This window comes from Lissotriton helveticus, chromosome 2_1 (genome assembly GCF_964261635.1).
Source record: "Lissotriton helveticus chromosome 2_1, aLisHel1.1, whole genome shotgun sequence".
Taxonomy (NCBI): Eukaryota; Metazoa; Chordata; class Amphibia; order Caudata; family Salamandridae; genus Lissotriton; species Lissotriton helveticus.
In genome coordinates, this window is record NC_136059.1 from 1,129,935,438 (window position 1) to 1,129,958,540 (window position 23,103).

At 48.6% G+C, this 23,103-nt stretch overlaps 1 protein-coding gene across 2 annotated transcripts in view; it reads left to right on the top strand.

Moving 5' to 3' along the window:
• Window positions 1–23,103, top strand: part of HAUS6 (HAUS augmin like complex subunit 6) — a 393,765-nt gene that overhangs the window by 190,274 nt on the left and 180,388 nt on the right. For both annotated transcript variants that reach the window (XM_078675970.1, XM_078675969.1), the window contains exons 10-11: window positions 5,033–5,156; window positions 22,942–23,044. In XM_078675970.1, coding sequence (XP_078532096.1) covers window positions 5,033–5,156; window positions 22,942–23,044 — 227 coding nt within the window. The remainder of the gene's footprint in view (window positions 1–5,032; window positions 5,157–22,941; window positions 23,045–23,103) is intronic.

Sequence of the window (23,103 nt, forward strand, 5' to 3'; positions counted from 1 at the left end):
GGAAAGCAGAGGACTGTGATCGGCTTGCGATGAAGAGCATGGCACGATCGGTTGGCCGTCCCGCATGCCGGTGTGTACACGCTGAGGTATAGTATGGTGATCAGCTGTTTAGTACGATCGACACACAGATCAGATGTGTGCACTGCAGCGAAGGGATGTCTCTCCCTGGACCGATCAGGAGTTTGTCTTTAGCTATGTATGGCCGTCCCGCAATTTTTGGATTTATGCATGTTGCAGCAGAGGGGGGCATGAGCTGAGGTACAGTGGTGTGGGTCCTCGGGGAGGTGATCAGCTGTTTTTGGGGGCGATCGTATCAAGTCGAGCTGCAGCTGAGTGACGTATCCCTCCTTTGGGTAATCAGTTGTTTTTTGTGTCTGCTACGGCTGACTGTCCCGCAGTTTGGCTTTGCACGCGATTACGGCGATTCATTTGCAGTTTGCGGCCCAGGGTAATCTCGACCATATAGATTTCATGTCCCTGGCGGCAGGGTGGTGGAGGCAGACAATACATTTTCCCTGTGATAGTTTGTATTCCTCTGGACTGCTTTCTTTGGTATTTCGCTGGACCAGGCTTTCTACTTGTCCTAACTTAGAATCCTCCGAGAAGGACTGCCTAGAGCCTGCACAACCTTTACATCGCATTGGAACAGTTTTACTCTGTAGCAGAAGTTTTTGCTGTTTCTTGTCCCTCATCGTGAGTGACTCTTGATGAAGCTACCTGAAAAAGATGGGAGGGCACACAGGTCTATAGGAGGCCTCTGGCTGAGTTGAAGATTGGGAGGGATGAACTTTTAAATAGGGATCGATTTACTTACTACACCGCTTGCGTTTTAGCATGTCTTCATGGAGTGCTTCAGCCACGATGAGTCGCGCGTCTGCCTATCTTTTAATGCTTATGTGAGTTCGATTGTAGAATTATTTGCAGATGATATTTTGGTTTTGAGTCTTTTTGTGGAGCTCTGCATGTTCGTTGATTGATTTCTTCGGAGAGTCAGTCACTGTTAAATAGGTGTAGAGCGCCTGCAAAGGTGCGATTCAGAGTGGGCAGTGCACATCTAGAAGGGAAGCTCCTCTGATTCACACGAGGCCGTTCCTCTCCTCTGCCACTGCCCCTGACTTTTTTACCAGTTTTGATTCCATATTCTGTGGTGGTGATGTTTTTTTAGAGTCTCCTATGGTGGGACAGCTGACTGTGCCCAGTTTCACAAGAGGCGGTCCTCTTCTCTGCCACTTCCCCAGACTCTTTGTTCAGTTTCATTTCCATAATCTGTAATGGTGATGTGTTTCAGAATGTTTCCTCTAGTAGGACAGCTGACCGTGCCTGGAGCACCGCCGGTTGGTATAGGCACTGCTCGTTGGTACCAGGTGTATAGGGCAGAGACACAGAGGTAACCTAGGCACAGACAGTTGGAAATACACTAAGCTCTGCCCCCGTTCTATCACTCGTCGATTATCGGTATGCACACAAAACAACCGTCATTTATTAATAATTCCTATTTGTAGAGCACAGACATAGCATCTCTTAGTGTTTCAAGGTACCAGGGCCAGCAAGGAGATTGGGTGGGTTGATGCCTGGAGTCACATGGTACAGGGGAGCTAACTTAACGCCCACCTTATCGGCCGCTGGAAATATAGATGAGGATGGTTGCCGGTTAGGAATCCACCAATGGTTTGTTCAGAATAGCCAAGCACTGGAAACATGGCTGTGCTTGCTTCCCTGCCCCCTGGCTGTGCTTGCTTCCCTGGCTGTGCTTGCTTCCCTGCCCCCTGGCTGTGCTTGCTTCCCTGGCTGTGCGTGCTTCCCCGCCCCCTGGCTGTGCTTGCTCCCCCACCCCCTGGTTCCCCTTCCCCTGGCTGTGCTTGCTCCCCTGAAACCTGGCTGTACTTGCTCCCCTGCCCCCTGGCTGTGCTTGCTTCCCTGCCCCCTTGCTGTGCTTGCTTCCCTGCCCCCTCGCTGTGCTTGCTTCCCTGCCCCCTCGCTGTGCTTGCTTCCCTGCCCCCTCGCTGTGCTTGCTTCCCTGCCCCCTCGCTGTGCTTGCTTCCCTGCCCCCTCGCTGTGCTTGCTTCCCTGCCCCCTCGCTGTGCTTGCTTCCCTGCCCCCTCGCTGTGCTTGCTTCCCTGCCCCCTCGCTGTGCTTGCTTCCCTGCCCCCTCGCTGTGCTTGCTTCCCTGCCCCCTCGCTGTGCTTGCTTCCCTGCCCCCTCGCTGTGCTTGCTTCCCTGCCCCCTGAGTGTGCGTGGCTCTGGGTAGGTGTGTGTGGCTCTGGGTGGGTGTGTGTGGCTCTGGGTGGGTGTGTGTGGCTCTGGGTGGGTGTGTGTGGCTCTGGGTGGGTGTGTGAGGCTCTGGGTGGGTGTGTGTGGCTCTGGGTGGGTGTGTGTGGCTCTGGGTGGGTGTGTGAGGCTCTGGGTGGGTGTGTGAGGCTCTGGGTGGGTGTGTGAGGCTCTGGGTGGGTGTGTGTGGCTCTGGGTGGGTGTGGGTGTGTGTGTGTGTGGCTCTGGGTGGGTGTGTGTGGCTCTGGGTGTGTGTGTGGGTGTGTGTGTGTGGGTGTGTGTGGCGCTCTGGGTGTGTGTGTGTGGGTGTGTGGCTCTGGGTGTGTGTGTGGGTGTGTGTGGCTCTGGGTGGGTGTGTGTGGCTCTGGGTGGGTGTGGGTGTGTGTGGCTCTGGGTGGGTGTGTGTGGCTCTGGGTGGGTGTGTGTGGCTCTGGGTGGGTGTGGGTGTGTGTGGCTCTGGGTGTGTGTGGGTGTGTGTGGCTCTGGGTGTGTGTGTGTGTGTGGCTCTGGGTGTGTGTGTGTGTGTGTGGCTCTGGGTGTGGGTGTGTGTGTGTGTGGCTCTGGATGTGGGTGTGTGTGTGGCTCTGGGGGTGTGTGTGTGTGTGTGTGTGTGTGTGTGGCTCTGGCTCTGGGTGTGTGTGGCTGGGTGTGTGTGTGTGTGGCTCTGGGGGTGTGTGTGTGTGGCTCTGGGGGTGTGTGTGTGTGGCTCTGGGTGGGTGTGTGTGTGGGTGTGTGTGTGTGGGTGTGTGTGGCGCTCTGGGTGTGTGTGTGTGGGTGTGTGGCTCTGGGTGTGTGTGTGGGTGTGTGTGGCTCTGGGTGGGTGTGTGTGGCTCTGGGTGGGTGTGGGTGTGTGTGGCTCTGGGTGGGTGTGTGTGGCTCTGGGTGGGTGTGTGTGGCTCTGGGTGGGTGTGGGTGTGTGTGGCTCTGGGTGTGTGTGGGTGTGTGTGGCTCTGGGTGTGTGTGTGTGTGGCTCTGGGTGTGTGTGTGTGTGTGTGTGTGTGTGGCTCTGGGTGTGGGTGTGTGTGTGTGGCTCTGGGTGTGTGTGTGTGTGTGTGTGGCTCTGGATGTGGGTGTGTGTGTGGCTCTGGGGGTGTGTGTGTGTGTGTGTGTGTGTGGCTCTGGCTCTGGGTGTGTGTGGCTGGGTGTGTGTGTGTGTGGCTCTGGGGGTGTGTGTGTGTGGCTCTGGGGGTGTGTGTGTGTGGCTCTGGGTGTGTGTGTGCGGCTCTGGGGGTGTGGGTGTGTGTGCGGCTCTGGGGGTGTGTGTGTGTGGCTCTGGGTGTGTGTGGCTCTGGGTGTGTGTGGCTCTGGGGGTGTGTGTGTGTGTGGGGTAGTAATTGCTGTCTGCGGAGCTCGTCCGTAGGGTACAATAGGTCTCACATTTGCGAGAGATTAAGCTAATGGCAATGTAAATGACAATGCCATTTATTTATCTGTTTTCAAAACCAACACATAAATACAAATTTTGTCATTTACAATGCCAATAGCTCTAACTTTTCCAAAGGCGAAACCATTGCATTGTAAATGCTTGTTGTGCTATGGTATGGGGTCTGATACTTATCCCAGAGATCTTTGCTGTATATTCAGTTTGCTTCTGTAGAATGGGAGGGGGGTATAGGTTAATCTGTCTTATATAATATGACATGTCTTTTCATAATATATGCTTTACTGACTATGCCGATGGTATTTTTGCTAGGAAGTTGTTTTCGGATTGTTGCACATATACTGCATTCTAGAGCGTGATAGTTTAAATACAAATTTCAAACTTCCTTCGTGTTCCTGTCACATCTTATTGTCGACGAGTAAGAGTGTGTGAGCGAAAAGATGTATCCTGTTACCGCAATACCCGAGAGGGTCGGGAGCGTAGTGTTCCGGGGTGTCAATTCACTTGCATCTGGTTAGAAGTTAGAAGGCAAGTGAGACATTATAGCTAGTCTGACTTTGGCTCATGGTACTGAGGTGGTATGGTGACTCAGTCCCCATCTACTAATGATCTATGGTCCTAAGCATAGTTCTGTTCCTGGGCAAAATCTCTGCAACAGATCCAGGCAGGTGAATTTATGAAAGATTTAATACTGGAGAAAAAAGCAAGTTACCTGCATACTAGTTCGCCAGTATTTATATCTTTCCTAGATTTACATGTGACCCTCCCACCCCCGTTTGAGGTGCTCACCAGATTGGAAATCTCATTTATCCTGTACACTTGTGCTTATAAATCTGAGGTGTGATGATCCTGGAGGAGAAGGATGATTCAAGAACTGCTTTCCGATTGGCTGAAGCTTGCTTCTTTCTAAAATGTGATTTGGTTAAATGTCACTCCTTCAAACTTTAAGGTATGATGCCTTGCTTTCTACTAATTATTATAATTACTGAGAGACCTCGATGACTGTGAAGAATCAAGCATTTGATTCTATGAAAGCGATCAATGCATGAGAATTACTGCGTACAGGCAAGTAACTTGTTTTTTTCATTTTAGAGCGACAAAAAGTTTCTCTTACCGGAGCAAATATAATTCGAAATGGGCCTTGAACGAGTACATATTTAGAAACTGTAAAACAGCACAAAGTTCAAAGAATTTTCTTTTCTGGCACCTTTGCGGGTGCCCAGTCTGTCTTCATTATACATCTGCTTAAAATAGCCTTCCCCTTTTTGGCAGTTTTCTACAAAGAAATAAGTGAAAAACGGTTCTGTCCTTTTTGCAAATTTTTGGTTACATGATGTATTTTTTGTCACCGTATCGGTTTCCAATGTGCTTGACATCTTGCAGGTACAAAATTAGACATAACCATCTGATGTCTTTAAACAAATCGATACATGACCAACAACAAGCATGGGAAAGCAAATGGAAGAAAGAACTTGGAAAGTCACCTTTTCATGCCATTAAACGTTCGGTAAGTAACGTGTACTTAATTGTCTTGTAAATAGCAAGTTGAACTCTTGATTACCCTCATTAGTTTTTGTGATTGATGAACATAACAATTGCGCTTTAATGAATTATGGTGTGTATGGATTGTGTGTTATCTATGTCCATTAATGGCATGCCCCCAATTTCAGTGCAATCTGAGTTTGCTGGAAAAAAGCAGATAAACTTGTTGCTCTGTTAAGACTTCCACACCAGCTTTACTGCAAGGATCAGTTATATATTTACCTTTTGGTGCATTATAAGTTGTATAGTGGCTATAATGTTTTGGTAACCCTGTAAGAGTCCTCTTGAGGGGTTATCTGTGGCTGTGTCTCCCACCCCCATTTTGTTCTCGATCAGTGTCTTGCCCTCAAAATGCCACTCCTGCACGATGGCCCAAACACCACGAAGCAGGAGACATAAAACACACCACCTAGAAAGGGCTTTCACTTTACAAAATGCAAAGACTCTTTTTAGAATAAGGCTTGGGGTTTTATTTATGCAATGCTCTCTAACATTAAGGCTTTCCCAGATGTCAAATGAATAACATTCAAATATGTGTATATCTATATATATATATATTCGGCTCGATATTTCCGTAACTTCAACAGAAACTACAGCACTCAGGAGGGTAACTTGCTTCACAGATTTATTTTCTTGCAGGAATCACACACAGACTCGTTTCGACGTACCGCCTTCGTCAGTGTCTCTGACATACTGTGCACAACATGTTAATAAAGTTAACTTCACTTTCATTGGACACAAACAAAGGACTATACCACTCTAGGCGTTTTAGGCGCCATCTTGTAGTGTACCTGGTTAGTCTAACTGGCATACTTTATGTGGTTTTATCCCTTGATAGTAAAACCATACACAGGTGGGTAGAGGGTGTAAAATATCTATATTGTTACGGTAACGCACATATATATATATTTGGTTTTCACAGTGATTTATTACATACCCCCCTACCCCTCCAACAGACTCGTTTCGCCTCACGGCTTCGTCAGTTTTAGCGTGTACCTACAAATCGACCATTTTATTCCATGAAGCCTCACGGATTCCCAGTAAACATTAGACAATGAAAGTGGACTACATCATTCATTGCTACAATAGTGGCCATCTTAAAACATGTTCTTCCTGGGACATTGTTCATCAAAACGGACGAGCATAGAATAAAGTGCAAGTGCAATTTGTGAAAAATAAGAACAAATTCATACGGGTTACAGAAACTAAACATTAAATCCATTATTCTGTTTGTGATACTACAGTTGACTGTTCCATGTAGCATCAATACTCATCCCATGGATGCTTTTGTTTACATTCTATGCTGCATTTTGAAGCTATGTTCCATCAAAGATCCAAGCTCCATGCCTGATATTGAATACTATTGTACGTATCACATGCTTATTAGATCTGTCCCCTTATGTTATATCTCGCTCTGTATGGGCCTTCTCCCGTGTTGATTGAATGAAAGGGAGAGATCTTTATTGATAACATCTGTGAATCAGATGACGCGGCCCTTAAAAGCAGAGGGAAAGTAAACGGACGTTATGTTACTACTAATTTCATATCCTCTTTTTTAGAAATCTCTCTTCCCCATTTCTGTTCAGCACTATCGTCCCATTGATGCCCATTATAGGTAGCTCCTTAACTCTTCATCATTGTTAATCCCTGTGGGGACCTTAGTTTGAAGATCAATGATGTATTTTGATTCCAACATTCCAACATTCTCAGAGCTTTCACAAAAAATAAAATAAAAAAATATATATCACCTGGACAAGTCTCCTGCCACTCAATCTACCTCCCCCACACCACCGACCCAGAAGGACTGACACTTGGCATTCTGGGAGTTGAAGTCCGTCCATTCAAGCGGCAATCAACAGGTGAACTCACTAAGCCTGGGGGAGGAGCATCCAGACCAGTATTCAAATGCAGGCAGTATCAGAACATTTTGCTGAGGCTGAACACGCAATGACAGGTTGCTGAAGAAGGTCTACGCCGAAATGCATTCGCCAAACATTGCTGAAATTCGCTGAATAAAGCTGGTCCTTTCCCTGGAAATACCTCTGGCCTTTCTTGTGTGGATGGGAATATATATATATGTATGTATGTATGTATGTATGTATGTATATGTATATATATATATATATATATATATATATATATGTATGTATGTATGTATGTATGTATGTATATATGTATGTATATATATGTGTATATATATATATTTATATATTAGTAGCAAATAATATTGGACGTCCTGCAAGAAATCAGAAAGATATATTCACTAAATACATCAAATGATTACTTTGGATTTGCACTCTGACTCTCACATCACAAAACACCTCAAATGACCCCAGCCACTGGAACCAAGCATCACAATGGCACTAGTCAGAAATAAATCACCTCACCCGATAGTTTACTTGACATCCTTGCCAACTCAATCTGGAGGAGCCTGTTAACAGCCAGGCAATGGACTCTCGACCGGTACTGAGGTTCCGTTCTTTTGTGACGACACGTCTGTCCCACAAATGAGCTCCTAAGTCCCATGCCAAGATTCTCCGGCTTTATAGTCTCAAAAACACACTAGAAGGTTCAAGAGTCTTACCCTCTGTGCCAAGGAAACTTACTGGAATTGGTCACCTTCCATGCAAGCGTTCCAGGAGAAAAGGAGTTCCCACGTTCCCTCTACATTCTCACATGTTTCTGCCTTTATGCTAACAAAGCTTACAAAAGCCTTCCAGGGGACACTAAACAATCTCTCACAAAACAACCTTGAACATGATTAACCCAAACAACTTGCAAACTCTCTGGGGTCCTGTCTGTGCGCGCAGAAAAGCTCAAGCAAGGCAGAGTCAGAATTCAGGATGACATGAGGCCATGTCGAAGCCAATAGTAAGAACTTCATAAAACTTCCCAATGTACAACACAATGCACATTTGTGCACCACTGCTCATAACACTGCACTTCGAGACCAAAAAGTACATTTCACACCTCTCTCTCATGCTTTCAAATGCACATCCCACACGTTCTGTTCTTGGCAAGGATGTCCTACTGTGACAGCTCCCACTTCCAAACCACGAGAAGAAATCTTCAAGAGAAACCTGGCATATGCAGGATGTTGTACATTCATGCTTGGGTAAAGTAAAGCACCAAAGTTAATTAAAATGATGTTACTCAACGGTCCTCACCTGGTGTCAGACCATAAGAGTGCCTCTAGCACTACATTAGAGGAGGGTGCAGGAATTGATTTGTTTAAGTTTCCAAAACCTATACAGCAATGTGCGTACAACCCTGGGGCCGGCAGCTTGAACAATAGACTTATTTCCTCAGGGATAACACAGCCCTTTAGCCGACTACCCTGGGGTCCGGCGGCAAAGCAGGTGTATATGCACTCAGGTCAGTCAACATATGCACAATATGAATGAGTTACGTGTCGTATAGACCATGAAAACTATATTTACAAACTTGTGATTGGACCCCATCCCTCCCTGCCATAACGCCCCTTCTTTTGAGGGAAAACATGTCCTTAAGATTTTGAAACATAAAGTCATTATGAACAACAACCCCCCACTCCCCAATTGAACATACACAGTACCACAATCCAGCTTCCCAATACCTCAGTCCCTTCGGAAACCTGTACTCAGCTATTCATCTGGCTACCCGAGAGCGGGTAGGCGTCGAGTACCCGTATCTAGATCTAAAGGCAAGCAGACTGTCCCAAAAGGGAGCATCTGAACCCTATCAATCGAACCACACCCCACACCCGACCCAAACACACTTCCCTCCAGACCCACCGTCACAGGGCACGTCCTTAGGGGCAATTACATCAACCCTATTGAAGCACTAGGGAAACATAGTCCAGATCCCGTTATCCCCCCATAGCGCCCATAGAGTGTCACCTTCATTGGATTGTTAGTGTTTCCTCCACTATGCTGTCCGGAGCGCCTAAAGGATGCACTCCGCCGTCGCGTGCCTCTTCGGATTCGCCCTCTGCTTCACTGCCTCTGATATGCGTTTGATACAATCCCCAAAAATTCTTCGGGCGGCTTGTAGGGGGTAGCAACTCGCTGTAGTGTTCAGTTTGTGTGCAGCAGTAGAGCATATCATGCGCCCAGCGTTTAGTTGTAGGTAGTGGCCCTCTCATCCAACAAAGCGCCACCACACGCCTAGCCATAAGCATCCCCAGGTCAGTGAGTCTACGAACTGCAACCTGGTACAAAAGGGGGTGGTGATGGACGGAGCATCTGAACCAATCAAACACTCACACCCAGTCAAGAGATCTGGGTTTAATCCATCACCGTTCTTTAGCCCACTCTGCCACCCCAGTTCAGACATGGCCATATGCAAATCAGTCTGACCCTATGCCTCATGGGAACAGTCCAGCCCGAACTGACAAGCCATGCCTTCCCTGGACCGGAAACAACCTTCCGAGGACTGGTTTCTGGCATTTCAGCCGTCTTCAGCCTGGCTTGCTTGAATCCAGTGGCAAAGTGAGCAAGGGACTCACGTCTGAGCATACCCTGCCAACTTATGGCGAACAAAGTGGTACAAAAGGGGGTGGTGCAACCGGCAGCCCCCTGGAATGGCCGAGCAGCGCCAGTGCGGGGTCAACTCAAACGCCAGTATCTTGTTCATTGCGGTGAAGATGCTGCCCCAATATGCCTGTATACCCTGGCACCGCCACACCAGGTGCAGAAAGTCGGCTACCGGCTCGTGGCACCTCTCACACTCCGCCGTCTGACGGAGACCATATCTATGGAGCCTCTTTGGGGTGTAGTACACTCTTTTGGAGAAATTTAACGTGTATCAGTCTATGCTTCCCGTTTGAGGATATCCTGCTAGTGTTCACACAGCAGTAGCGCCACATGTCGTCATCTATTGTGACCTGTAAGTCTCTTTGCCATGCCACCCTGGATGAGCTGGTGATCCCTGTGGGACATGGCGAGTTTGTACAAATTTGTCAGTAGTTTGCTGGGAGTCTCAGTTTGTATAACATATGTAAGTTCCGGGACCTCCGGCGGTTCCGCCAAGTCCGTCCCTAGTAAATCGAGAAGGGCACAGCGCACTCTATGGAACTGAAAACGGAGCAGTAAGGAGACATCACTGCTGTTCCCTGCCACCTGGTCCCAGGATTTAACCGTCCCGTCTTGAAATAGGTCCCCCGCCAGTTGAATGTTGAGTTTGTGCATAGCTTGGACCACGCCTTTCTCTCTGATGGGGGAAAGCCATAGTGCCCAATCTACAGGCATGCTAGGCGAGTAAAGCAGCGCCCCTCCCTGTGCTTGCAAAATAGAGTGCCATGCGTGATTTGTCGCTGTGATAGTCTAAAATTCCAGTCGTGCGATCGGTTGGCTTGAATACCGTAGCCGGGAGCTGGAGTAGATCGGCAAATACTTTTTCCATGCGCACATGTGGGATGTTTGTGTCGCCATGTACCCAAGTGTGCAAGTGGGATGCCTGAGCCACCCTATAGTATAGTTCTAGATCTGGAGCTCCGAGGCCACCCATGCTATATGGCAGTGTGAGGAGCGTCCACTTCGCCCTAGGCTGTTTGCCTGCCCAGGCTAGTTTAATCATAAGCTGCGTCAGCCTCTGGAAGAAAGCCTTTCGACAGCACAATCGGTATGGCGTTGAACAGAAACAGTAGTCTAGGCAGTACCACCATTTTCATTATGGGGATACGTCCCAAGAGGGAAAGCGGGAGCTTGCACCAGTTCTCTACATCGTCCTCCAGTCTGCTGAACGCAACTCCGTAGTTTTCACTAAGCAAGATCTCAGTCAGTGTGAAGCCGTACGCCTAAATATCTAATCGGTCCGAGGTCCACTGTAGCGGAAACTCCATGTCAAATTTCTGGGTAGCAGGGGTGAGTGGGAAAGCCAGCGATTTCGCCCAGTTTAACTTCAGACCCGAGACGGCTCTGAAACGAACCACCTCCCTGAGCATCGATGATAAATTATTTTCTGGGTTGCGAACATACAGCAGAGTGTCATCCGCATACATCGAGACAACAATCCTATATGTCGGGAAGCCTATACCCTCGTTGCTGTGGTATTCCCGCAACGCACAAGTAAGCTGCTCCGCTACCAGGGCTTAGAGCAGTGGGGATAGTGGGCATCCCTGTCGGGTCTCTCTACCAATAGGAAAGGAGTCCGTGACCAGGTTGCCAACGCGCAGGCTGGCGCATGGCTTGTTGTATAGGGCGCCTATCATTTGGAGGAACTGTATGCCCAGACCCATCTGCTGCAGCACTTGACCCATGAATGGCCATTCCACTGAGTCCAAGGCCTTTTCCATGTCAAGGCACACCTCAATGGCCTTCGTGTCCTGTTTGACATGTTGCATCGTGCCAAGGACCATACCAATATTATAGGTTAAATTTCTACTGGGGATAAAGCCCGCCTGTTCCGGCGCGACTAACGTGGGGGCCAGGAGAGCCAGGCGAGTCGCCAACACTTTAGCGAAGAGCTTGGTGTCGATGTTAAGCAGGGAAAGAGGCCTGTACGAGCCGCACTCATCATGCGCCTTGCCAGGTTTGAGAATCGTAACTAGTAGCGCTTCTCTCATGGATTGTGGCATGCTGCCCTCCACGCAGATGTCATCAAACAGCGCGGATAGATGGGGGATCAGTATATCTTGAAAGGTATTATAGAAGCCCACCGTGAGCCCGTCTGCCCCAGGAGCACCGCCCGAACGCATTCCCACTAGAGCCTTTATTATTTCATCCTCATCTATGGGAAGCATCAGGAATTCCCTGTGTGTGTTGGTGAGCGTAGGCAGATCTATGTGCTCCAGGTATTCCATAATTTCGTCAGTGAGGGCTTAGCTCTTGGAGGAGTACAATTAGTTATAGCACAAATGTTCGGAAGCTTCTATATCTGTCTCGTCTGTGAGGACCAAACCCTCTGGAGTCTTTAACTCGGTAGCCTGCAGTTTTCCCCTGCTCCCCTTCAATATTCTAGCTAGGACTGAGCTAGGCCTCTCCCCCTCTCCGTAGATCTGCGCCGTCGCGTACTTTCCTATGTGTTTAACCTCCCTGTCTGCTTCCTCATTGTATTCAGTTAGAAGGGACTTTATCTCTTCGTCTACAGTAGTGTCAAGGTGCCTCAGTTGCCGCTCCTCCAGTTTCGCTAGCTGTCGCTCCAACTCCGACAGCCTATGCCTAATGGATTTGAGAACACCAGAGTGCTTGGACATGACTATGCCGCGTATGTAGACCTTGAAGGCCTCCCACACAGATTGGAAGCTTTCCACCGAGCCTACATTGGCCTCAAAAAAGCTTCTGCTAGCTCCCCTCTGAACAGGGGGTCAAGTAGCGAGTACGGTGGGAATCGCCATGTGAACGGGGGAATCGCCTTTGCAGGGGTATCCAGAACTAGTAAGAGTGATGAGTGGTCCGACAGAGTGCGCAGTAGGACCTTGCAATCTCTAATCCGTCCCATCATGGAGGAAGATGCCAACCAATAATCGATTCTGGTGTGAATATCATAGTAGGCCGAGTAGTGGGTGTACCCTCCCTGAGCTGCATGTCTACCTCCATACATCCTCCAGATCAAAACTGGTGAGCATACTATGTAATGCCTGCGCTGCAGCCGACGGCTTACGCGGCGGGCCAGCGGATCTATCCGGTGCCGGGTCAAGCACAAGATTAAAGTCCCTCCACCACAGGACCTGCGCAGTGTTGTATTTACGAGTTATATTCTCTAGTGAGTGGTAGAATTCCGGGGAATCGTAATTTGCACCACAGACATTAACTACTACTAAGTCCATCCCCAGGCCTTTACAACTCGATATCACAAAACGACCCTCTGGGTCCGCCCTCAGAGGCGTAAGATTTGGGATTTACCCAGGTTAGCACACCCCTGGCATGCGTCGTAAAACCTGGTGCTGTGATGTTACCCCCTAGACCCTTACTATGCAACATCCTGCTCATAAGTGGCAGATGGGTCACCTGCAGGAGCGCCACATCCACGTGCTGCCGCTGGAGGTAGCGAAGTACTTTCCTCAGCTTGCGGTAGTCGTTGAGCCCTCTAACATTCTATGTGAGCACACGAATCGTGGCAGTCTGGCCAGGCCCATCTGATTCAGCTATGCTCGCCATTGCTCTTCATTCTGTACTGTGTGTAAGCATGGGTACCGTGTGCGCCTAGAGTGGACTGTGTGTGCCAATTGCGAAGTAGCATCCCCCCTCCCCCAACTGTCGAACCAAACAGAAGAACATTCCCGCCCCCCCCACCCACAGCAGACCACCCCCAACAAGGCCTTGCAGAAGTCACCTCCACCCACCCTCCCCCCGTTCCAATCCCCAAACTTTATGATCTCCGGAGAGTCATACAGGTGCATTGTGCGCGGTGGCCGAGGTTGCAGCACCACCAGCAAAGAGTGCGAACGCGCACTACACTGGAGACCCTCCATCCACCTCCCGTTGTACCTTGTAATATGCACCAGTAAGATATTGGTTATGCAAAACTTGTAACAATCCTGTCGATCCTGAAAGCTACTTTCATATGTAGATATACCCCCCGTCTTTGGACTAGCTAATCAACCCTACTGCGTCAATCATTTGTCCATGCCCCCGAGGCTATTGTACGTGGCCATGGAACCTGGCAAACATAACTTTCCTATGCCACATTTTGGAGTCGCCTAATAGGGCCACCAGGTCCCCCATTTCCCCACCCCGCAATCCACCCCGCAAGAAAACCAACATCCAGGCAGTCCACCAGGTTGGTCCTCGCTGCTTACCGCAGCTCTTACGCCTTACCGCCACATGAGGCTAACAGGAAGAAGTCAATCACTCCTGCTCATCCAGCCGGCTGCTTCCCTCCTCTCCGTCCATCGGCCTATTCGCGTCTCTACGGTGGTCCCTTGACCAGCCATTTAAGGCTTGCTGCAAGGCTCTTGGGTCCGTCAAGAGATGGGATTGCCCCTGTCAGTTGACACGTAGTTTTGCTGGGTACAGCATTGCGTAGTCCAGACCTACGTCCCTAAGTTGCCGTTTGAACGGGGAGAAGTGTTTGCGAGCTTCCTGCACTCTAGCAGTGAAATCGGGGTAGAGAGAGATCTCCGAGCCCTCGTATTGCAGCGATTTCTTGTCTCTAGCCTTGCACAGGGCTGCATCTCTGTCCCTGTAATTGAGCAACTTGGCTCCAGAGCGTGGGCGTGGGCCCAGTGATTGATGAGCGGGCTCAACCACAAACATCGAGGAGAATGCCTCCTCTCTGAGAAGGGTGATCAGGAGTTTTTCAAAAACCTCTCCATGTTGCCGTCTGGGTAATTTCTGGAAGACCCGTTATTCGTAGGTTGCAGCGACGGAAGCGAGCCTCTAAATCCTCTGTTTTGTCTTGCAGGGCTTGCATCTGTTTTTCAATCTTTTTATGGTCAGTGTCTGGCTCCGTTTGCGCCTCCTCGACCTCAGTCAGCCTTCTCTCGGACATATCGAGCCTTTCTGCGTGCTTGTCAATCCGCTCCGCCATTCTGTAAGTGAGGGCGTCTTAACTTCGAGCCTAAAGATGCCATGCTTTTCTGGAGACCTTTTTCCATTGCCAGAAGCATGTTTTTATGGTCATTGCCTCCTGCAGCGTCGTCTCCGTCCTTGTCCGCGCCCGCAGCGTCCTGTGACTTTGAGCACCTTTGTTCAAATGAGTTTGCTCTGTGTCTTGTTACCCATTTTGTAGAACCGTGCCAGACGCCACAGGTATCTCACCCCACTGATTGTAATTGCCTTCTGCAGACCCCAGGCTGTCTATATCCGCAATAACACCATGCAGTTTCCAGGTGGACCGTATGTGAGGTCCTAGTGTTAGCTGATCTGCTTCAACGACTCAGGGCTCCCCCTCCGCGTCGCCGTCTATCCAGCACTCCTGGTGGTGCACACGCTGGTCCCACTGCAGCCCCCTCTTATCGACCCCAGTCGCACCGCTGGCTGGGGAATTTATATGAAGTGCGCTATTTAAGCTCTGTCTAGTCCTGCGCCGCAGGTAGGGAGGGAGGGGTCACAGTCAGCTATCCTGGGGCCAGTAGGTCGCCGTGGCCCCAATGGAGACTGCTCTCTGCTTTCTCGAGTGAGCCTGGAAGTCCCGTGGGAGATCAACCACGTGGGCGCCCCAACGAGGGCTGTGTCTGCACTGCCCCCGGGCCACTTCGAGGGTCTCCACCCAGGTCCTGTGCTCGTGGGCCTCCGGTCTGACTTCCCGCTATTGGACCGCTCTCAGGTGTTCCCTGCAGTCCCCCCCCCCCCCCCCCCGCCTCTGTTGTCGCGGTTGCCGCCGACTATCTTCTCGGCACCGTGCCTCCTGTGTCCGCTGCCAGGCAGCGCCTCAATACTGCTCCGGGGCCCCAGGAGTCAACTGCATGGCCCGCGGCTGCCCTACGACACCGAGGCACGGCAGGTGCGTCGCTCCCTTGCTGTAAATCCGCCGCGGTAGGCGGAGAGGGGGGGGAAATCGCCAGGCTGCTCACCTAGTCTGTTGTGGCAGGGTGAGGGGCTGCTCGTTGCTCTCCGGGCCGCGATAGCAGTCGCAAGGTCCTCTCCTGGCTCTCTCGTGTGCTGGGGCCGCACGTACTGCGACGCAGCGCGGGCACGTCCAGCACTCCAGGGTGCGGTTTCACGCCTACCACGCCGCCGATCCGCCGCGGCAGTTAGCAGCGCACTCCCGGAGTCAAAGTGCAAACGCCTGCCCGTCGATGCACGGTTTCGCCGTCCTCCGTCTTGGGGGGGTATTGTAAGCACGTTAAAGGCAGGTGCTGATGCAAGATTTTGAAGGATAATGCCGACAACGGGACAGAGCTCTAGGCTCAGGCGGCCATCACGGTAGCCGTCAAGCTCCGCCCCCCGCAGGAATTGATGTCAGTCTTAGTTATAGCGATGCTGGTTCTTTGCACTGCCATTGTGTCCGTGAATATGGTGACAAGAGAGTCTCCGACATGATAGTGTCTATAATTTTTATAAAGGATTAAAAGTCCCCACTTGTGTTTGATCTCAGAACACATTCTGCATTGGAAAACTGTCCTTTTAAAAGTGTTTTTGAAAAACAAAAACGAAAAAGTTCCATTTGACTATGAAGTTTATGTACAAACAAACAATTACTGAACAACCGTCCCTTGGAGCCAGGAGACTAAGGCACACCGGAGAGAGATGACGGTATCACAAGGACCGCTGAATTTGTATGTTAGTGGCACACCCACCACAACATCCTCCGATCTTCTGATCCAAAAGTGTGGGCCACGTGGCTTTCCTGAGCTGCCCTTGCACCGGTAGTTACTCTGCTCACGCCCCAGGGCTTAGGGCTCTGACTTCTGCGGCTCTCCACGGCTCACCACACCTTTTTAAAGTAACACAGGCACCAGTTTCTCAGGCCTTTTGCACCAATATAAGTTTGCTTCCCAGGATGTCAGTGTCGGATCCTGCGTTCCCCCCACCCCCCATTGGCTGATCACATCCAGGCGGGCCATCATCAGCCCATATTACAGAACAAAGGTGTGTACCGGTCTAATGTCTGCTACCCCCAAACTCCCATAGTGAGCATCTGTGGTGTGACCTCCAGGATGGAGTTGAGGACCTCTGGCATCCGGCCACCCACTGCACTCTAGAAGCCCTGGGGCAGGCCCAGAGCATGTGAAGTAGGGTACCACTCTGCCTCGAGCCTCTCTGTTGGAGGTTGTCAACTTGCCCATATAATAAAGCTCGGTCCTAGTGATGAATGCCTTGTGGAGTAATTTGAACTGAATGAGCTGCAAACCCATCCGTATAGCCACTTTCTGGGGTTACTGGCACGCTGCCCCCAGTCCTCAATCTCCATCGACCCAGGTCTCTTTCCCACCTGTCCCTGAGGTGGTCAAACGAGGGGAGAGTGTTGTACAGAAGTGTTGAGTATATTTGGGACCATGTGCTATGGGTCAGTGGGGGATCCCAGCACCTGACATTCAAATGGTGACTCATTTGGGAAGGTCAGAGTGCTTCCGCAGCAAGTGTTAGTTGTTGGTATCTAAGGTACTGATGCCCCCTTAGTTCATATTCCCTTTGCAGTTGAATACACTGAATAATACCATTGTCCCTGTACACTTCCCCCAGCTAGCCCCCCTTTTTAGCTTGCCCTCTTTTTAGCTTTTAGCTTGCCCCCCTTTTTAGATGCTGAGTGTTGTCTGACAGTGCACTGAGGCCTATTAACCAGACCTCAGTGCCACTACTCCTTCCCTAAAAACAAGTTTGTGCTACAGTTGGCTTAGGACTGACTTTAGCACTCCTGCAAGTCCCTAGTAAATGATACTCTCCAGGTACCTAGGGCAGAGGTACTGAAAAGGATCCCTAATGTTTGCAGCATAGCTTATGCCACCTGTAGGGACCCACACACTAAATATATACAGACTGCCTGTGCAGGCTGTGTGACATGGAGCAAACCATGAGTGAAAACACATGACACACTCCTGTGTGTTATGCTAAAGTCACTACATCTAATGTGTCACCCCTAAAGCAGGGTCCATTATATTTTATGTGAGGACGTAAATGCACGAGTTCTGCATATCTACTTCTATTGCTAGATATTGCAAGTGAGCAGGGAAGCCATCTTAAGGTATGTACTGGGCACTGGTCAAAACGAGTTCCCCTGCTACATAATGACTGCACTGAAACAGTGTTTGGTATCCAACATCGTGTATTAATACGCGCTGAAGCGATCTGGTGCCAGGACATGTGGAAAAATAGCTATGCAGAAGGCGTGTTGCACTGCCAGGCTGAGCACACCCCTAGGGTGGCTTAATCTGACATGAACCCATCTTTAGGAGTTCCACCATATTGTGGGTGGTGAAATTAGGAATTCTGGAAAAAGGTGATCCCCACTGTAAGTGGTCCTCTAGGAGGATGTAGTGACCTCGGGGGTACTACACCTCTCTCCCCTTAACACCCCTAAATTGAGTATTCAGGTGATCCCCTGATACCAAGACTTCAGATTCCAACAGATCAAGAGGAGGAGTAGAGAAAGAAGAGTCCAGTCACGAGAAGCGACAACTGACTTGACGCTAAGCCTGACTACTGCCCCAACAATCGTGGAAGAAGCAGACTCATCCTGCCGCTGTGCAATAATCAAGCAACCCAGAGGGCTGCCTGTGCTTTGCCAATTGCCTGAAGAAACTCCCTTGGAGAAGAGCTACTCCCCTAAAGCCACCAAAGATGCAATATGCTGTCCACAGATTTGCCGATTCCCAGCCAATCGGATGCAGCAGCTCCAGAGGAAGAGAACTCCAAGTTCCTGAAGGTTCGATCTGTGTCTCCACCAACTGGGAGGACACCAGGTCCAACCGGAATCGTACAGGACCAATACCTGAGTACTGGACCCGTTGCAGTAGCCAAGGCTTGTTGTGCCCAGTCTGGACACCAACGCAGAGGAAGACCGACCTGCAAGTTGAACTTAAGGGACAGTGAGACCCACTTTGTGAGTGGCTCAGCTGTCCTGTGTGCCCCTCTACTGCGAAATCTTGACGTGAATTTGACCGCTGCCACCCGACGCTTTAAAGCACCTATGCACCAGAGCCCGTATCCAAAGGAGGGGACTGTACAAACGGGGTCCCCAGACCCACAAGAGCCAAGCCCACGCTTGGGTTTGCCCAGACTGGGCTCCTAGTCGCCTCCTGCATCCTCTTTCTTCGGGCCCCTTCCAACCGCAAGATACACCTGCACCGGAATCCCAAGACACCCCTGCACCGAACCCCACAGCCCAAGGAGAAGTGGACCACGGTTGTCCTTGTGTGCCTGGGGATCTCGAGGGTTGAGCCCCTCCATCTGTGGGTTCCCCAGACTGGTCCCCCATTCCAGCTTGCAGCTTCATTGTAACTGGACCGTTCTCCCATTGAAGTGAATGGGACACCATATGCTGTGGTACACCTCTGTACACAAACGCCCTAGAGCCTTCCGAGGTGACGTGTTGGTGTGGCATTGGACCTTGCCCCTACTCACCTTAAGTCCTGAGGAACATTCCCGTAAGTCGCTGCTAAGTGCCAGAATGCAATACATGTTTTTTTGTCCATAGAATAACGTTGCCGATCCAGACAAGTGTCTATTTCTGAAAACTGTTAAACTTCATAACTCAAAGTACTTACCCGATTCTGATGATCTTGGTATCTAAATTTATATAGAAGTTTGTGTTACTGTCATAAATTGGTGTTGGATTTCTTTGAGTGTGGTCTTACTTATTGCCTTTGTGTGCGTCTATTGAATGCTTAGCACTACCCTCTGATATGCCTAACTGTTCACCCACACTACCACAAAAAAAGCATTTGCGGTGTAATTTGTGCCACTGTAATTCCTTTGGGGTTTGCCTGTACTCTTTACACTGTGTACTTTTTTTGGGCCACCATATAGAGCCAGCTTCATATAGAGATGCCCAGTAGGTCCCATTTTTGTGATCCTCTATTCCCCATAGCCCTTTCAGGATGTGCAACCCCCAAAATGGGACTTCTAAGGTCAACCACCCAGCCCGACCATTCGAGTCGCTCGAAGCATGCATCATTCAAAGTTGCCTTTGAGGCTGGCAGCTACGGTAGCCCCGTTTGTAAAGGCGTCTGACATAGACCTTGGGGTCCATTGCTAGTGTATCAGGAAGCAGGGAGGATTCGTGCTGCCCCAGGAAGGCCTAGTTGTTTATCACTTGCAGTTGTTACTCAGTGGTAGAGCTGCAAGTCCCGGAGGGCACTCCCTCCCTGCAAGTCCCGGAGGGCAAGTCCCTCAAGGGGCTTTCAAGTCAGGGTAGTCGTGGCTATTCTCAATACTCCCTGCCACAGCAGCTCTCGTTACCGCATCTATGGAGTGAAAAACTCTCCGGGATCAGAAAGTATGCTTTACAGTGCCTAAAGAAATTTCGGGAGGAAGATCATTTTGTAGAGGTTTGCTCTACCCATCAGGGAGACCGCAGGCCTCTCCAGTGTCGCACAGCGACCCAGTACGCATCCAGGATCCTGATTAGGTTTTCCCTCAGAAGACATACTGGTCCTTTGTAATAAAGATTCCTAGGTACCTGAAACCACTTGGTTCCCACTTAAGTGGGTACTGCCAAACCCTCCCAGGAAACTGTCTGGAGTGTGGAAACGCAACTGTCTTGCACCAGGTGATACCTAGCCCATAATAGGATCCTAATGTCTCAAGGATCTCCAACACCCTAGGAATGGAACAAACCGGTTTGGCTGGATAAAGTAGGAAATCATCTGCGTACAGGGACCTGCAGTCTTCCCACCCTAATTTGATGCCCCTCTGCAATGTATCTTTTCTGGTCCATTCCGTGAGGGGCTCTATTACCAGGGAAAAGAGCAAGGGTGATATTGGGCAACCCTGGCAGCCCTACCTTGCTCAAATTCAACCTTTTCGAAAATGTGTTTTGTAGGAAAAGCATTTCTGTCAAATTTGGTCAGGAAGTAGTTTCCCCCCAAACCACTCCTATTAAGCACATAGCAAAAATAGCTCAGAAATTCAGACCCTGCTCTTTTTTAAGGATTCTAGTTAACGTTATCCAGATTCTCTGCAGGGTAATTTAGGCAGGTATTTTTACTCTTTAATGAAGGAATACTTTACTTCTATTCAAGACACAAAGGTGGAAAGGCCAAATTGCAAAAGCACATCTATATCATATCATGACCGGAAAGAGTATACAAATGAATTACACAATTGCCGAGGCACACTTAATCATAAGTCCAAACTGTCAAATGGGCATTAGTTCATACAGTATTCAAAGGAAGTCCATTTGGATATTTTCTTTTTATTCTCAGTAATTCGTGTACAAAAGCAAGCAACGGCAGCCGACGCTGTTTCGTCCGAAGGACTTTTTAAAGGCTATTTAAGGTCGACAAGGAATGTCAACTCCCCAGAGTACAGAGTCCTGAAGACCAATAAGAACACAAGAGTTCTGGGTAACCATATAAGGGTGATAAGTAAACAATCTGTCCTCCGTTGCTCCTCTATCCAACGTTGGATCAACATATACAAGAGGTTGCTCCAAGTCATCAACCTCTGTTCCCACACCGAGTGCCTGCAAAATTAGTAACTGTGATGCATGTAAACATGTGGATATGGAGTATCGTCTAATTTTTTAATAACCCCAAAACGAAAAGAAGTTCCTTTCTATGGAAGTTCTCATTATCGAGTAAGTGTGCGTTTGGCGAAGTTTATCCAAAAAAGTATCTTAAGCACCTGAAGTGCTAGTCGAGACTCAGTTTTACCCAAGTACAAACTGGTAGGAGTCCTGAGTGCATAAAAACAGGACCGTACTCCCCACCATATAGGTATTGGTGGAGAATTCCAGCAAGGGCCCTGATATGCCCAGACGGACGGGAAGCCAGCAGAACGACCTATACAGGCTTCCCGTCCGTCTGGGCATATATAGATTCTCATAAATGGTAATTGTGTGCTTTTGGCTCAGGGGACAACAGTTATTCTCATTTCATATTATAGTTTGTTAAACCACTACAACTACTTTATGTTGAAACCTCCGCATTTGCACTGGCTACTGGACTTTTGCAATTTCTTAGCACTGAAAGTAATTTTTTCTACTGGCATTTTGCAGCATACTCTGAACGATAAAAAGGACAGAGCAATTCACTGAAGGTTATACCGGCGACAACAGGCTGCATAAGTTACTTAACTCACTAAGCTATTTTAACAATGTGAATGTGCTTTATAAAGCTAAAATGTATGACATAAACAAGTTACAGGGTTAGCAGTGTTTTACTTCAATTGTTAACGGTTGTATTACTGTAGACCATCTCTGATTGCACTGGATGAAAAGACTAGTACGGTTGAAATGCAGTGTCCGGTCAGGCATTGGTTTCTGACCTAAGCCATTTCAGGCTTACAGTGATACCGGGCCATTGGGGAAACTATATTTAGGGAAACCAGCTTGAATTAGGAAGGTGGACTCAGTCATGGATCCTGTTTTCGAAGCTTAGTAGTTTAAATCACATTACCTTTCTATACTCGTTCTCTCCACTGCTAAAATTGAGTGCTTAAAAATAGCAAATACTTTTTTTAATGTATGTTGAATATTCAAACGAATGGCAGCTAGTTCAACCGGAGTTGATTGTTACACCAAGAATGTTTGCATGCGCACTTCAGAAAGGTGAGTTTGGTGAATGATTAGAGCCCATGTTCCTTCTAAAGCATTCTTACTACTTATGCTGCCACTATATAAAATTCACTCCGTGAAAAGCAGATAGCACTTAGAGGAGTTTCACTGGTTCTTTCGAATTCGTCTGAATTGATCAAATGGCCAGATGCAATAAATGTAATCAAGTATACAACAGGTTAAAAAAATGCTTTGCGGTTGCACATTTTGTATTTATTAACTTTCTGTTAGTGGCATTTATAGAAACTAACATTGTTTTTACAGTTGTGTACATATTCTTTTTTTTCCAAAGTAGAACTTTTGTGTCTTAATTAAGTAACTGGGCTATAGAAATTCTCAAGCACTAGGTCAAGTTGCCATTATATGAATCGAGATATTGCATAACTGTCTTGCAATTTAAAGGCCAATTCTTCAAGTTTATATGGTAACTTGGAGCAAAGTAATGTCAAAACCTTTCTTATTTTTCTGGGAGTAGCTTGGGGAAGTGAGGAATACTTTTTGCAGAAAATCAATCTTATGTAGGGGCTTTTTTCATGGATACACCAATCTTAAATAGATTTTTAGTTGGATCACTGTGCTCAATGATTTTGACTAGGATATAAAGTAACTGAGGGTAGAGGTTTTATGGCGAAAGTGTTTTTCCTTGCTAACAGTTGTGCTTTTTATCATAGGAGCTTGGCTTTGAAACCTCTGTTGCACATTTATTATTTGAACCAGCTGAAAAAGATGCCCTGAAAAGTAGTGTCTTTTGCCAGTATCCACCATCATTTTCAGGTAGGCCATATGATTGAATACTTACATGTAAAATATTTTCACTTTGATTTGATACCAAG